The following is a 15,967-nucleotide window of genomic DNA, read 5'->3' on the forward strand; positions in this document are numbered from 1 at the left end:
ACGGAGCATGAACGGGGGAGGGGCAGAGAGAGAGGGAGACACAGAATCGGAAACAGGCTCCAGGCTCTGAGCCATCCGCCCAGAGCCCGACGCGGGGCTCGAACTCACGGACCGCGAGATCGTGACCTGGCTGAAGTCGGATGCTTAACCGACTGCGCCACCCAGGCGCCCCAGGAAAGTTTTTAATCAGACACAATCCTCAGACCAAACTCCATCTGGTCCCAAGTACCTATAGTATAAAGAGGTGATTTGGAAGCCTGGGAATAACGGACAAGGTTCTAGCCACAAGCTGTCTTCCTATTACAAATATGTACAAATCTTACACAATATTATTTAAACTTCTCATTATTTGCTTATGTTTTATACCTTTAACATTTTGGAAGAAACTCAAAATATTCAAATGTACAAAATTACATTTTCAATCAAAAGAATGAATACAGTCAATTATTGTTTCCAATTGTTTTTTCTTTCAACTTTAAAGCCAATTCTCCCTCTTGTTTAAGTTAGACGACACCTACTTAAGTTCATCTGCCCTGTTTTGTAAATGTATTTCTCTTTCTCACCCCTTTAGCTTTCCCCATGTATCTTACAGTCTGGCAGTAGAACATATTAAAATGATTTTCCACCTCTTCCAACTCAGAAATTCATAGTCTAAGAAGCAAAGTCAAGAAAAAGGTTAAGCTGAAAATGACTATCCTTCTTAGAGCTGAGATGTGGAGTGAATAAAGAGAGATTCTCATGGGGCGCCTGGGTGGCGCAGTCGGTTAAGCGTCCGACTTCAGCCAGGTCACGATCTCGCGGTCCATGAGTTCGAGCCCCGCGTCAGGCTCTGGGCTGATGGCTCGGAGCCTGGAGCCTGTTTCCGATTCTGTGTCTCCCTCTCTCTCTGCCCCTCCCCCGTTCATGCTCTGTCTCTCTCTGTCCCAAAAATAAATAAAACATTGAAAAAAAAAAAAAAATTAAGAGAGATTCTCAGCAGGAAACAGAGTAAGAGGAGTGAACGCCTTTCTAGTTCTTCCTGAGCGATGACTTTATAGTCTTTCCTCATTATTGTGATTGAAATGTTATTCATTCTCTGGTCAGATATACTTTTATTCAAATGTAAGCTCAAAAGCATTTCCAGAACAAGATAGAAACTGTTGTGGTTTTTTTTTTTTTTTTTAAGTATTATAGTGTCTTTTTTTTTTTTTTTCCCCCATCCATCACAGCCCCAACACATATTGTTTGCTGCATTTATTAGTTTCACTGGACACTTTTCCCTCTATACACACACTATCCAAATTTCTTTCCTGGTTCATTTAGTACCAGGAAAGCGGTAGGCATGTCGCAGAGTATCATTAAGCCATTGCCTTAATCAACATATTTGTCACAAAACATACAACGTCAGCAAGGTTCATGAGGAAGCATTAACAAATTTCTTGAGTCACTAAAATTTCACAAGCCTATTAGTTGGCACTTGAGGTAAATAATGTTTTGCTAGCTTTTGCTGATGCAGTAAATATTAAGTATCTAGTATGTGCCAGATGTTTAAAAGTTTTCTCCTCATTGGGTGACTTGGTCATTGTGCTATTTCTTTTTTTAAAAATGAGACCTCAGTGTGCCCAGAGGCGGCTCAGTCGGTGAAGTGTCCAACTTCCTCTCAGGTCATGACCTTGCGGTTTGTGGGTTCAAGCCCCATGTTGGGCTCTGTGCTGACAGCTCTGAGCCTGGAGCCTGCTTGGGATTCTGTCTCCTGCTCTCTCTGCCCCTCCCTCGCTCATGCTCAGTCTCTGTCTCTCTCTTTCAAAAATAAATACACATAATTTTTTTTTTTTTTTACAGTGAGACCTCAAATACTGGTGCAAAGCAATGGGTCACCAATACCAATGTGATGTCGTTACCACTATACTGCTAACTGTGCTAACTGTATTGCTGTCATTTGCACCTGGTAGGTTTTTTTTGTTTTTGTTTTTGTTTTTGTTTTTGTTTTTGTTTTTGTTTTTGTTTCCATGAAGAGAAACACAATACAAACTCTGAAAAACTGGCTTACTAAGTGGATAAAAGATACTTTGAAGTCAGTTTTTCAATGAAAAGAAGCTTATACAAAATAGTATGTTTAAACAAATGCTAGAAAGTTAGTGTCAAAGTTTTTGGGTTTTAAAATAACTGGGCAGCCTTTTTATGGATCCAACATTGTCACGCTGTTTATTAGTTTAATTCTTCTGGTGTAGTAAGTTACTTTATCTCTTTTTCCTTTAAGTCATTGTATAAATAGCAGAGTCCCAGTCATTTAGGAAACTAGCAACGTTTCAAAGACTCAACTTATCTGTTAGCTCTTTTGAAAGAAAATATCTAGACATTGGAGGAGCATTACTCACTAAAATAAAGCATAGATTAACTGTCATACATAAAATATTTTGAACTGACATCTCCCAAGTATGAAGGAAATAAGCTGTCATTCGCAAATTAGTCATAAAAGCAATTAGTACAGAAGATCTTGGGGATAATGCAATTTGGGGTCTTGCTGTCAAAGCACCTTAAGTAATCAATTGAAATACTAGAGGATAAAAGATTTCCTCTATGTGCTGAAACCAAATATGTTTTCTGTATGATTCTCAGTTGACAAGAAGAACCCAGACCTTAGTTACTCTGGCACTCGTCACCCAGAGGTGAAGCCTGGGGTGGGGTGGGGTCAGGGAAGGAGTAGGGAGGGCGGAAGAATTGAGGGGGAGTGTCTTCCTGGGTGCTGTTGGACAGAAGTCCCGCAAAGGTTCGAGGAGCTGGGAATTTTCACTTTAATTTAATGCCAATTAATATTAGCCATTGAGCGTCAAATGCATAACGACCCTCTCGTGTAACAAGTCAAGCCCAAATTTAGTGGCTTACGACAATATATTATTTCCGATGGTTCCATATGTTAATGAGTGGTACTTGGACCTCACTTAAGTGGGTGTCATCAGAGCACAACTGGAAACGCTGAGAAGTCCAACATGGCCTCTCCCACATGGAAGGGGCTTGTGCCGGCTGCTGGGGTAACTTCATCCCCCTGCTCCTCCTTCTCTTTCAAGTAGCATTATTGTACTTCTCAGGAGAACAGGAAGAATGGAAAGAAGGAAGGAAGGGAGAAAACGATAGAAGGAAGGAGGGAGGAGAAAGGAGAGCTGGGAAGGGAAAAGAAGGAAGGAAGAAAAGTAAAAAAAGGTAAGACAAAGGCCCTCCACTCTCCCCACTTCCTTCCCCTGCTGTCCTCTCCTCCTTGCCCCCTCTGTTCCCCCCAATCTTTTCCATCTCCTCTCATCCCCTCCAGGCCTCTCCCCTTCTCTGACCTTTCCTCCCCCACCCTTCCCTCTTCTCTTCTTTTTTCTCCCCTCCCCTGTCCCTGAAACCCGGATGCACCGCCCACACTCCTTCCCTTTCAGGATCCTCTGGATGGTGCACCACAGCTGTCTCCAGTTGCTGGAAATGATGGCTGCAGTCAGCTCACAACTGAGACCTTCTCTGGGCACAGCCCAGGGCCCCAGGGAAATGTCTCACCCAAAGTTGTCCCCGCTGCCCGGAGGTAGCCCACATCTAATGACCTGTCAGTGGGAGAGTTTGGAGGTCTGCTCCCTTGCCACAATTCAGAGTAACTCTGGAAGGCTACCCCGGCCCCAAAGCTTCTCATAGGATCGCCTGGTCTTCTATTGTAACAGCAGCTCTCCTTCTCTCTGGTTCTTTACTTCCTGACAGATGTTAATCTTTAGAGCACTCCTCAGTAAACTTCCTGCACGCAAATGTCCTCTCAGGGTTTGATTCTGGGGAATCGCACCCGAGAGACCCTTTCTCTCTCTTTTAAAAAAAATCTAGTCCCTTATCATTCAGCTTTCCAGTAAAGCTCTGTCAGAGAGAATTCAGTATATTGGCCACCATAAGACCTTAACTTAGGCTGAAAGCTTCTCATTTTTGTAATCTCCGTATCTCAAGAATCCTGTACTGGGTCTGTTCTGTAACAAGATTATCAATAAATGGGTATTGATGGATGAATATTTATAAGAGGAAAAATATGCCGTATATGTTGGTAATACTAACACATGAATGACAGAAAAAAAAAGACAGAGAATATGAATACATTGTTCCCAGAAGCTTCTTAAAAATGACTTGTGGAAACAAATCCTGCGCTAAAACTTAAGGATCCATGCATAGATAGAAAGAATACAGATACATTTGAACAAAATGATGGCACTTAAACTACAGAGCTCTCAGTTTTCTGGCTTTAAATCAGGGAATAGGAACTAATATTTGTCAAGTACCTACTCTGTTCCAGGATCAGCCCTTAGTGCCTGTGAGACAGATATTATTACTGTACTGATTTTACAGATGAGAAACCCGAGGGATGGAGATGTTAAATAAACTGCCAAGGTCAAATAGCTGGAAGTACTCAAAACCAGATTTGAAACATAATTACCCTGACTTTGTATTGTACCACAAACTGTAAAGAATTACAATTACTGACCTCTCCAGCTGGAAACCAGTTAGCGATTTTTCTCTCTGTTCAGCCTAGAGGTGGGTCAGAAACAATCATCCCACATTTATGTGGCAGTGGAATCACATCTTTTAAGATTGTGGTTTTTGAGGCACAGGGTGGCTCCGTCGGTTAAGCGTCCAACTTCGGCTCAGGTCATGGTCCATGAGTTCAAGCCCCGCGTTGGGCTCTGTGCTGACACCTCAGAGCCTAGAGCCCGTTTCAGATTCTGTGTCTCCCTCTGTCTCTGCCCCTCCCGTTCATGCTCTGTGTCTCTCTGTCTCAAAAATAAATAAACGTTTTAAAAAAATTAAGAAAGAAAGAATGTGGTTTTTACAGAGGAGGTAGGGGTTCTTGCAATTTCTCAATATTTACGAAATAGGACTCTAGACTTCATAGAAAGAAACTTTTGCATGTAAACTCTAAGTCTCCCTATGTCATTATTTCACTGTACATATTTGAAGTATGAACAATCCTTTTCGGGAATATAATATTAATTTTGCTGACTAAAAGCAAACCAGGACGGTCAGCCAAAATTACAATCATGTGCATTCTCTCTGTCTTCCGTGATTCAGTCAGGGAGGCAAGTCAAAATCCCCAGGTACTCATTCTGTCTGGTAAATTTCTTAATTTGTAACATCCAGGAAAGACTTTTGAAGTTAAATACAATATGAAAGCTACCCGCAGTGATTTGCCTTATGCAAGAATTACAAGTATGATAGAAAAACAAAGCCACTAGTCAGATTTATCATAGATCTTGTCATACCTTCAAGAATTGAAGGATTATGTGAATGTGTCACACCCAGAGGCAAGCAGGAAAATGTGGTAAAATGAAGGGCATTAATTAAACATTGGAAATTGTCTGGAGGGGGGCAGTAACAGATATTTTAGCTGGCCTCTTGTTCAAGTCCTAATGCTTTCATAACTGAGAGTGAGTTTCAGATACACAGTAGAGTGAATGTGGTATTTAGGAGTTTGTGTGAGGAAAATGTATCTCTAGAAGACTTACACTGGGTTAATTTCCCCCAGATATATTAGTCGTTGAATTTGCTAGTGGTAAGATAAATGGTAATGCTATTATTAGTGAGTAGTAACTGCCAATGAGGGTCTTGTATAGGTTATACTTCCGTAATATCATCTCTTTTCTTTATAGAACAACCAATTATAGCATGAGCATGACAAACAGAATTGCAAGAATACTACAAATGAGGTCTTACTCTATGGTCTATAAAGAAACCAAACTTATAAGTCTTGTTTCTGGGTAAAACAAAGATCTTGAATGATGGCAAAGACAAAAGTAATCAGTAATGTTTATTTCTTCCAGAACATACACTTCACCTCTTGAAAGGACATTTAATATGCTTTCATTTATTATTGTCAGGCACTGACTCCATGAGTATTTTGGGGCTGGTATGACAAATAAGAGATTATTTAAAACACTGAAATTTATAGTTCACACATCTATGGTAATTTGATTTGCTTTCTCAATGTTTCCCTAATGTTAGTATATGATTCATAGGTTCAAAGGGAAAAAAGCACTATTTGGGAGAGTAAAAAGATCATGAAAGTTTAAAAATTTTTGAGGTATTTTGTTTTTTTTTTTCAATATTGCTAAAAAATTGGTCCGTAAATCATCTCTTTAAAATTTTCCATACCTTTGTATCTTCCTGTCTTTCTCCCTCTTCTGTGTTACGTAGAGCTATATTAATACATAATAATGATGTATTACTATAATTACTGTAATAATACATTAATAATATGTTAATAACATATACTAATCTAATAGGTGTTTTATGTATAAGGAGAGAGATGAAAAGATGTAGAATAGTTTAGCTTAGATATAGATGTGTTAATAATATATTAGCATGTACTAATAAATACATATGCACCAATATAAGCATATATATTGATCCAGTTGGTGTATGTGTATATGCATATCAGTTGGATTAGTCTCCTTCCTTTCGTTTTCTTGCTTTTCCTAAGGATGAGTTATTTACATGAAATTGCTATTTTGATACTTAGAGACAGTGGGACTCCTTCAGTCCGGACCAGTCTTCTGCTTAAGCACCTACTATGGGCTAGGCAATGTCCTAAAAACAGAAACGAATGTGACAAAGGTAATCTGGCCCTCATGGAGCTCACAGTGAAGCTGGAATAGACCCTAAATAAATGACCACAGGGATATAGTCTCTATGGATTTTACAGTCATGTCAGTGACAAAATGTTATGAAGGAAAAGAACAAAGTGCTATGAGAGGATGTAAAAGAGGGCTTCATCTGGGGAGGGCAAGGATCAGTGAGGTCCTCAGTGACAGGTCAACTGACTTCAAAGGGAGAATGGAGTTGGCCACGTGAAAGTGAGGAGTAGATGCTACAGGTTGAGGGGACTACCTACCCCAGGGCTCTTGTCAGATTACTTGTAGACAAGCTGAAGAAAAGAGAGTAAAGGAATTACCATTTATGCAACATCACATTGAGCAGGTTACTGATGTTAGGACACTGTCTAATAACCTGAGGTTCAGGATAATTTATTAATTCCTTAAGTCAATCTGTGGCAGGTATTGGGGATGCAGAGATGCATATGGTTGACGATCGAGGAGAACTCTTACGTATAAAGAATAAAGAAACTCACAAACAAACAAAAAACCCCACGATACAATATTTGCTATTCAAAAACACTGAAATATTTAGAAGATCCTTAGGAGAATATCAAAATGGAAACCACAAATTCTTCTGGGAGTGCCAAGGAAGACTTCCTGAGGGAAGCATTGTTTGAGCTGAGTTCTAAAGGATGAATAAGCTTCCTCCTCTAGGCAGAAAGTGGTGAGGCCCTTCCAGGTAGAGGCCCTACCAAATGCAAAGGTGTGGACCCAGGAAAGAACACTCCCAATTAGGGAACTAATAAGCTCTTGATTACAAGGGTGCAAAGGACCCGTGAAGTTAAAGTAGTCATCAGGAGTCAGTCAGATGAGACAGAACTGAATATGCCATGTTTCACAATTTTCATTTCCCATCTAGGAAATAGGGAACCAGTTAAGGATTTAAGGTAAGGAAGCCTTACCTTAAATTTGTGTTTTCTAAACAGCCCGAAGGCTGTTGGTGCTCTAAAGGAGTAACTGGAAGGGGACTGATCTTGGAGAAAGGTTGAACTTATACAGTGGGCCCCGGGGGGGAAATGAGGGTCCTCTCTGCTAGCCAGAGAGTAGCATAGTTACTTCTCAGATAATGCAGAATTAAAGATAAGCAAAGTTTTTGCAACAGTATCAGAAGGAAGAAACAACATAAGTAAATTTTATATATCTTTTATTTTTTCCAAAGAACAGAAGAAGTACCATAAACCAATAAGACATATGATGAAAAGTAATTTTAACATCGCAGGTGTGATGCATAGGTAATTCTTTATAACAAAACGGTCAAAACCTCAGCCTGCGTATATTTCTTGAAAACCAAATGTGAATCTATATTTAAATGGCGCAAATACATTTTCAAAACTGCCAGAGTACAGGTCATGGTTACGTTTGCCTTTGTTGCTAAAAAATGCAAACAATGCATTTCTATAAAAACTGGAAGTAGGGAATTTACCTATTTCCCACCTTCTTCATTTATCCAAAACATCTTTAGTGACTAGAATAATAGTACTCCTAGCAAAATGGTTAATATATACCACAAAATCAAAGTTTAACAAGTAAGTCATGACATTATGCCATACTAAGAAGACATCATATGTCTAAAGTTATAGGAAAAGAATATATTAGTCCTTATAGAACTTAAACATTTAAAAATTCTAAATAAGGAAATATATTTTATAAAGATAACTGCACGATACGCTCAGCTTTCTAAGGCAACACAACTCAGCATTCCAGGTCTAAGAGCAAGGAGTTCTCCTGACATATTCCCCAAGAAACAATACTAAAATATTTCCTATTTCATGAGGAGTAAAGATAGCAATATATCTTCACATACAGCATTCTCATGAAATACCATTCACACATGAAATCCCCAGCCTCCTCAGTAACAGTATCAGGGACATATTCTAAAATGACAGAAGTCACCTTGAAGGACTAACCACCAGTGATTTTTGACTCACAGTTCAGTCAATGGCCAAAGGTTTCAATAGCACATCAGGCAAAATAAAAGCAAATAAATAGCAGGGAATTACTATGTGAAGTACTTCAGGACCGGGGCGTTAAGCTGGAAGGACAAAAGCAAATCTTCGCTCAGCCCTTCTCTCACAAGTAGGGAGTTCATGAAGAAGCCTAACTCACTGGAGAAAACCAGCCCTTGCTTTTGTCTTCACTGGGTCCTGAGACACGCAGAAAACGGCTCCGCCAAGGAACTGGGCAATTGTTTCCAACGCATGGTCCTTTCTCTTAATCAGCCTTTTTCCCACTGTTGAGAAAAGAATTATATCAGTTGAACCGAATTTCCACACTCTCTCTACTCCAACCTGTTTTCAAAACACAGAGCTTAAGCCCGATGAAAAGCCAAGGGTGGACTCAAGGACTATACTCACGACAAAATACATTTCAGCCATGATCTCTATGGAGCCCTCTATGACAATTAGATTGGTGATTAAAAAAGTTTCCCCAGGACTTTGCTGAACATTCCCCCCCACCCCCCGCCCCCTTTTCAAGGATCTTTTATCCCAAGCGTGGTCTCCAACGGGTAGGCAAAGCCAGCCGTTGCAGAGAATAAGGACCTTGGGAAGTCTACGCTCTCAAAAGAGATTACAAAGCACAAAGATCAAAGGGACAGTGTACCTGTCTAAGATTTTCTGGATGGCTTTCTTCATCATAGGGGTTTCTGGGTCCAGACAGACTTCCTTCTTGTTCTTCAGGGTGGCTCTGCAGACACACACACACACACACAAAAGGATGAGCCCTCGAGCCACGGGAGCTGAAGACTCGGGCTGAGGGACTTCTCTCCTGTCAAGGTCACAGTGGACACCGCGGCGCACGAGGACTTACATGACTTCCACCTTGGGACACTGTGGCCCGGCCCCGATCACCTGCATCTTAGCGATCATTTTGGGATGAATCCCCGGTGTGGTGGTTAAACACACGCAACGCAGCTCCCTCACTATGACCGCGACGGGACCGGCTGGGGCACAGAGACAGAGGGAGAGAGACACCGTTATAGGGCAGGTGGGAGGAGAGCTCTCCCCGCGCCCGCCGGCCCGGGGCACCTCCCCGCTCCCGGGGCGGCCGCGGAGGCTGGGCGCGCCGCCCTGCCCGGGTGCGTGCCGCGTGCCGTGCGCTCTCACCGCTGGCGAGGGGCCCCGGCGGCGTCAGCAGCAGCAGCAGCAGGAGCAGCGCGCACAGCGAGCCCGAAAGGCGCGGGGCGCGGGCGGCGCGGCTCGGCGGGAGGCTCATGGCGGCCACGAGTGCGGCGAGGGGTGCGGGTTCCAGAGGCGGGAGAGGAGCCCGGATTTGAAGCTCCCTCGCACTCTGGCTTCCCCAAGTTCTCCGCATCCCTTTTATCGGCACGGGCCCCTCCCCCCCCCCTCCGCAGGAAGCTCAAGCCTTGGGATGCTTGGGAAACTCCCTGGAGGAGGGGGGCGGGGAGGGGGCTGGGTGGAGGGGGGCTGAGCCGAAGGAGTTGAGGAGGAGGGGGGCTGGGAGGAGCTCCCTGCACCGGTGGCGTGGTGGGTGGACTTGGTAGCCGCGCCCCGTGGAGGATGGAGCTGCTGCTCCCGCCGGCGGTGGGGAGCGATCCTGCAGGGATTTCATCCCGTAGGCCAGCCAGGGCTAGCGCAGGCCAGCTTCTCCTGGGGACAGAGCCCTTTGCGGGTTGTCCCTGGTTTCCGGCTGAAGAGGAAGACCGGAACCAAACTGGCAGGTTTGACTTCAGACAAATTTCTGAACGTTCTTGCTTATTTATCATCATCACCACCATCACCACCACCATTCAGGAAATGTCAGCGGTGGTGGAAACTGCGCTGAACTGAAAGGCACTCCTCTCCTGCTTTCAGGCGGGTCATTCTAGGTTCTTCGAATCAACTTACGATCCTTTGGACTTCGGCTAGCTTCAGAGGCCAAGATACTTCGATGGAGGTGTCTCTACTCCAGCTTGGCGTCAGTGGCAGGAAGGGACTCCCAAAGGAATTCTAACTGGAAATGCCACCCTTGTAGTTTGCAGCAAGCATATGCGCGTCCGGGTGGTCTTTAAAAATCTTCAAAAATCACTCAGCAAACTGGCCTGGAAGATAGTGACTTGCTTTCCACTGTTCAGTACGCTAGTGAAGCCCAGGAGGTACGGTCTTTGGGGATGTGATGGGGTTGGGTGAGCGCAGACTTAAGCGGTGACAGAGAGCTGAGCCTCATCCAGCTCCAGACTCTAGCCAGGTGTGTAACTGACCCAATTTGGCCAAGCTGTGGCAGGCTGCCAAGTCTGAGGGATTCTTCTGGGAGTTTGGTCTGGGCATTTGAATCGATTTGTTAGCAAGACAGCACCCACTCTGGCCTCACTCAACTTCACAGAAGGAAAGGGGGATCAAAGACATTGGCTTCTGGAATGATTTAGCTTCATGGTTAGTGGCTGCTTTAATGCACAGGCTTGCTTTAATCCAAGTGAGCTCGGAGCTGCCCCCTGAAGTTAAGGGGTGAAGTGCCTTCCTCACCCTCTCTCATAACTGTGGAAACAGTTAGAACACTCAAGTATTAATGGCCAGGCCTTTCACACGTCTACCTCCGTGCAAGGCATGAGTATGATATTGGAATGACACCTAGATTTTCTTTCATGGCAATCTAACTAGATCCTCTTCTGGATTGTTCTCGGTACCCTTGTCCTCACGGTAGGCCAGCAAAGGCAATGGGTTACATGATGGCAGTTGGAAGCTACTACTTTCCTTGTCCCTCAAGACCCTGGGGAGTTGCATTGACTCCTCCCTATACCTTCCTGGGCAGAACATCACCACCACTGGCGGGCAAGGGGGAAGTCTCATACACCTTTAGAACTTTTGGTCTGGAAGGAAACTTAAAAAATTCTCTAGTGGAGGGAGGCTGGGAGGCTTGGCCTCACTTTGTGGGGAAGCTAGATGGGAAGTTCGCTATCCTGCACAGCTTCCTGATACCATCAGCATCAGACCTGACTCAGCTGATACAACCCTTCATCCTTCTAGGGAGTGGTAATCTGGGAAAACAGCCTGCAGATTTTTTATATTGACTTTTTAGAGATTAGACTGCATATAAAGACCAGAGGTAAACCCCACTGATACGAAGAAAATAAAACTTCAAAAATGTGACTACAAATCGTGGGCAATTAAATTCAACTTGACCGAAGTGGGGAAACCACAATATGATAAGACTCTGGGGGAAAAAACCCACCATAATGACATAGGTTATTGAGGGGTGTGTGTGTGTGTGTGTGTGTGTGTGTGTGTGTGTGTGTGTATTTAGGTTAGTTCCAAATGATCTATTTTAAATATAAATGAACATATGAGTTATTTTGGCATGAAATGGTGAGTTTGGAGAACGGTCATGAGACGTGATTTCCAGTTCCTCCTGACACTCTTATAGCTTTTCTTGCTTCACTTGGTTTGTACTCTGAATCAACTTGCCGTGGATTATTTGTGAAATATAAGGCAAAATTTTTTTTTTTTTTTTGCAGCTGGCAAGCAGATAATAGAAAGTCCCCGCTAGAAGTGGGTTGTTGGGTGGCCCAGCCTAACCAGGAAACAGTGTGCAACTTAACCTGGGTTCTCACTGAAATCACGCTGGCCCTTTGCCCATGTGTAACTCTTGTCTAGGCGTTGCTGGTGTGGGCCTTCTGCAAAGACATGGGGATAAGCATGGGGATGATCCAAAGACTCCCTGCAGTTGGGAATGAAAGCACCAAGTACCATAGGAGGCAGAGTTCTTTAAAAGCCGTTGTTTCTTCTTTCTCATGGCCAGCCAAGCCATTTGCAGCAACGTGGATGGAACTGCAGGGTATTATGCTAAGTGAAATAAATCAGTCAGAGAAAGATAGATATCAGATGGTTTCACTCCTATGTGGATCTTGAGAAACTTAACAGAAGACCATGCGGGAGGGGAAGGGGAAAAAAAAAAGTTACAAACAGAGAGGGAGGGAGGCAAACCATAAGAGACTGTTAAATTTTTTTTTTTTTTTTTACATTTATTTTTGAGAGACAGAGAGAGAAACAGAGCACAAGTGGGGCAGGGGCAGAGAGCGAATGAGACACAGAATCCGAAGCAGGTTCCAGGCTCTGAGCTGTCAGCCCAGAGCCCGACGCGGGGCTCGAACTCACAAACCATGAGATCATGACCCAACTGAGCCACCCAGATGCCCCAAGGAGACTCTTAAATACAGAGAACAAACTGAGGGTTGATGGGGGGCGGAGGACAGGGGAAAGTGGGTGATGTGCATTGAGGAGGGCCCTTGTTGGGATGAGCACTGGGTGTTGTATGGAAACCAACTTGACAATAAATTATTTTAAAAAAAATAAAAGCAGTTGTTTCTTTATTCCCCTTTTAAGGGGAAGCCATTTGCCTTTCCGGCACTCTGTCTAGGTAGTGGAGAAAGGCAACATGATATTTTTGTCCCAAACTATAATAAAACAATCTGCAAAATGACATTGATATCTTGATAGCCTGAAAGATTTATTTGTTTGACAGAAGCAATAGATTTTTGGGGACACCTGGGTGGCTCAGTCAGTGAAGCGTCTGACTTCGGCTCAGGTCATGATCTCAGTTTGGGAGAACTTGAACCCACAAACTGCAAGATCGTGACCTGAGACGAAGTTGGACGCTGTTGTCTATCTGTATGTCCTCTTTGGAAAACTGTCTATTTAGATCCTCTTTCCATTTTTTAAATTGGATTTTTTTGTTTGTTTTTGAACTGTATGAGGTCTTTATATATCTTGGATATTAATTCCTTATGTAACGGATAAGGAGTTGCAAAAATCTTCGTATGATTTGCAAAAATCTTTTCCTATGCAATAGGTTGATGATGATTTCTTTTGCTGTGCAGAAGCTCCTGGTTTTAACGTAATCCCATTTGTTTATTTTTTCTTTTCACAAAAAAATGTTAATGTTTTTCAGATTACAAACCATGTTCTACACAGTCACTAGCAAATACCGCATGGCTGTTCACATCTGGTTAACTACTTGTATTGCCCAACAACCATATTTTAATCTGTTGAAATCCTCAGTCTGTGTATTCCTAGCCTTTGAAGCAACAATGATGTCAAACATCTGAGAGATTTCCAGGTTCACCAGCCTGAAACCATCACCTGCTTTCCAAATTCCTCTCTTCCTTCAAGACCTGTGTGAAGTCCCATCTTCTTTGAGAAAGGTTTATCCTGATAAAGCCAGTTAATATGTATTTTTTTTCATCTTCAGCCTTTGAACATCTAATATACTTGTAATAACTATCTGATTAACAGAGTTTACTTTTTCCTTAATTTTGCTTTTGTGTCTTTCCAGTCTACTATAAATCAGGGACAATGGAAGTGTTGAATCACTACATTGTACACCTGAAACCAATACATTGTATATTAACTAACTGGAATTTGTTTTTTTTTTTAAGTTTATTTATTTATTTTGAGAGAGAGAGAGAGAGAGCGAGTGCACAAGCAGGGGAGGAGCAGAGGGAGACGGGGAGAGAGAGAGAGAGAATCTTAAGCAGACTCCATACTGGAGCCTGAAACAGTGCTCGATCCCGTGACCCTGGGATCATAATCTGAGCCAAAATCAAGAGTCGCTGAACCTACTGAGCCACCCAGGTGCCCCTTAACTAACTTGAATTTAAATAAAAACTTAAAAAAAATAAGATCAGTGGTAATGTCTTACATCTTTCACCTAATCTCTGTAAGTTCCAGGTTCAGTAACAGTCTAAGAACATTTAATGACAGATGATGATAACCTTTTATTTTGCAGTGTTCTTTGAATTACAAATGGCTGTTAAAGTCAAGGAGAAAAGAATAGGGTGGTTTGCTGCCATTAGTCATTTGAACTCCTCAATTTTGAATTAGCTTTGCCTGTGTTGGAAATTGTTTCTTGGTTATTAGGGACAATTCAGATGATATTTTCAGTCTTTGGAACTTGAACTAGTCAAAAGAATGTTCAGAAACCAGCAGGATATTCGATATTGAAAGAAAACAGTATCAACAGTACAGATACAACTACAGTATCAACCAAATTACATATTTTCTGGGACTTAGAGATTGTTGGAGATAAATGATAAGGGAAATTTCTGGTTAAGTTATACTGTATTGGATGTTCACAGTGGGACTATTATTCCAAATTGATCTCTTCCAACATAATCAAAGAGAGCTTTAATTGTATGATCATGCCTTAGGCCTTGTAAAATATTTTTCTAAGTTTCTATTGTTCTTTATTTGTACTACTCTTTATATTACTTTTAAGAAATGCTATATGCCTTACAGTAATTAAAGATGTAGACATATAATTGTCAGGTTAGGTGCATCAAGGATATCGGTATAAGAATTTCTCAATCACTAAGAGTTTAAGTAGAGGATAGAGTTACTTGCTTGCATGCAAAAAAAAAAAAAAAAAAAAAAAAGGAAGAAGCCAGCTTCATCTTGGGTTAACTTTGCAATATCCATGCATTCTGTCTGCTCTCACACTGGCTTGGCAGTCCCATGAAGAAACAGTATTATGTAGGGAACGGGATTGCTTCAAAGTTGCCCCAATCGCACTGTGAAATGTCAGGAATGTTTTCCCTTCTATTGTCCATTATCTAATTTGCCTTGCTGCCCATTTCAGATGAAATCTGCTTGAGAAAGGAGTAAATCAAGGAACCTTAATTGAATCCAAACTCAGCAGGACTCCAGAGAACCCTAAGGGAACATTTTCTTGAAATTTCCTGGTTGGATGGGGTAGCTAGTAATTTTTTGTTCCTCTGTGCAAAGGCTGCAAAATGTTTTGTTGACAAGAGAACATACAAAGATGAGGATTAAAAACATAAATGTTTCGAAAAGCCCTGGATTTCTCAGAAATAGGAAGCTTTCTTTACTTTCTTCAGAAATTTGGTCTGGGCTCAGCAAAACAACAAAAGTCTTTTAGGGGTTTAGCTATTTTAAATAACTTTTTTGAGATGTCATTTATCTGATACTGACTGCGGAGTCCTTTATGAAAAATTAGGCTTCTAATGCTTGCATAATAATGGTCATTTACTATACTGTGTTTTGACTATCATTTACCTTCCTACCTTTTCTTTTTTAATTTAGGAGAATATCCATTTCTTCATGAACTCACAATATCTTTCATTCTCATTTAACATGTAGTAGAATCTCCTTGATTGCTGATTTAGTAGGAATAATTGTGATGTATTTGCATGTCTGTGGTTTATATACTCTGTAGATAATCAAAACCCTCTCTGTTGTCTTCCTTTGTCATCACTTGAATAGATGATGTCCATGAACTTAAAAGTCACACACACACACACACACACACACACACACACACCGCCACCACCAACGGCAACAATACTCCAATCTAAATGTTTGTGCTTCCCTCCCCAAATT

At 42.0% G+C, this 15,967-nt stretch overlaps 1 protein-coding gene and 1 long non-coding RNA gene across 2 annotated transcripts; one reads left to right on the forward strand and one right to left on the reverse strand.

The window, feature by feature from the left end:
• The first annotated feature begins 1,818 nt into the window (after positions 1-1,818).
• LOC147581931 (uncharacterized) lies at positions 1,819-4,769 on the forward strand. The gene is made up of 3 exons (XR_015249791.1): positions 1,819-1,927; positions 3,069-3,180; positions 3,399-4,769. It is a non-coding gene; the product is annotated as an uncharacterized LOC147581931 (long non-coding RNA).
• Positions 4,770-7,765: 2,996 nt separating this feature from the next.
• LOC147581932 (alveolar macrophage chemotactic factor-like) lies at positions 7,766-9,959 on the reverse strand. Its single transcript, XM_086704853.1, has 4 exons — positions 9,743-9,959; positions 9,447-9,579; positions 9,240-9,323; positions 7,766-8,868 (listed from the first exon to the last, which is right to left on the reverse strand). The coding sequence occupies exons 1-4, from the start codon at positions 9,948-9,950 to the stop codon at positions 8,850-8,852; spliced, it is 444 nt and encodes a 147-aa protein (XP_086560979.1). The 5' UTR covers positions 9,951-9,959; the 3' UTR covers positions 7,766-8,849.
• Positions 9,960-15,967: the final 6,008 nt, after the last annotated feature.

Source organism: Puma concolor, chromosome B1, assembly GCF_028749965.1.
Source record: "Puma concolor isolate L17-30 chromosome B1, mPumCon1.1.hap2, whole genome shotgun sequence".
In the NCBI taxonomy this organism is placed as follows: Eukaryota; Metazoa; Chordata; class Mammalia; order Carnivora; family Felidae; genus Puma; species Puma concolor.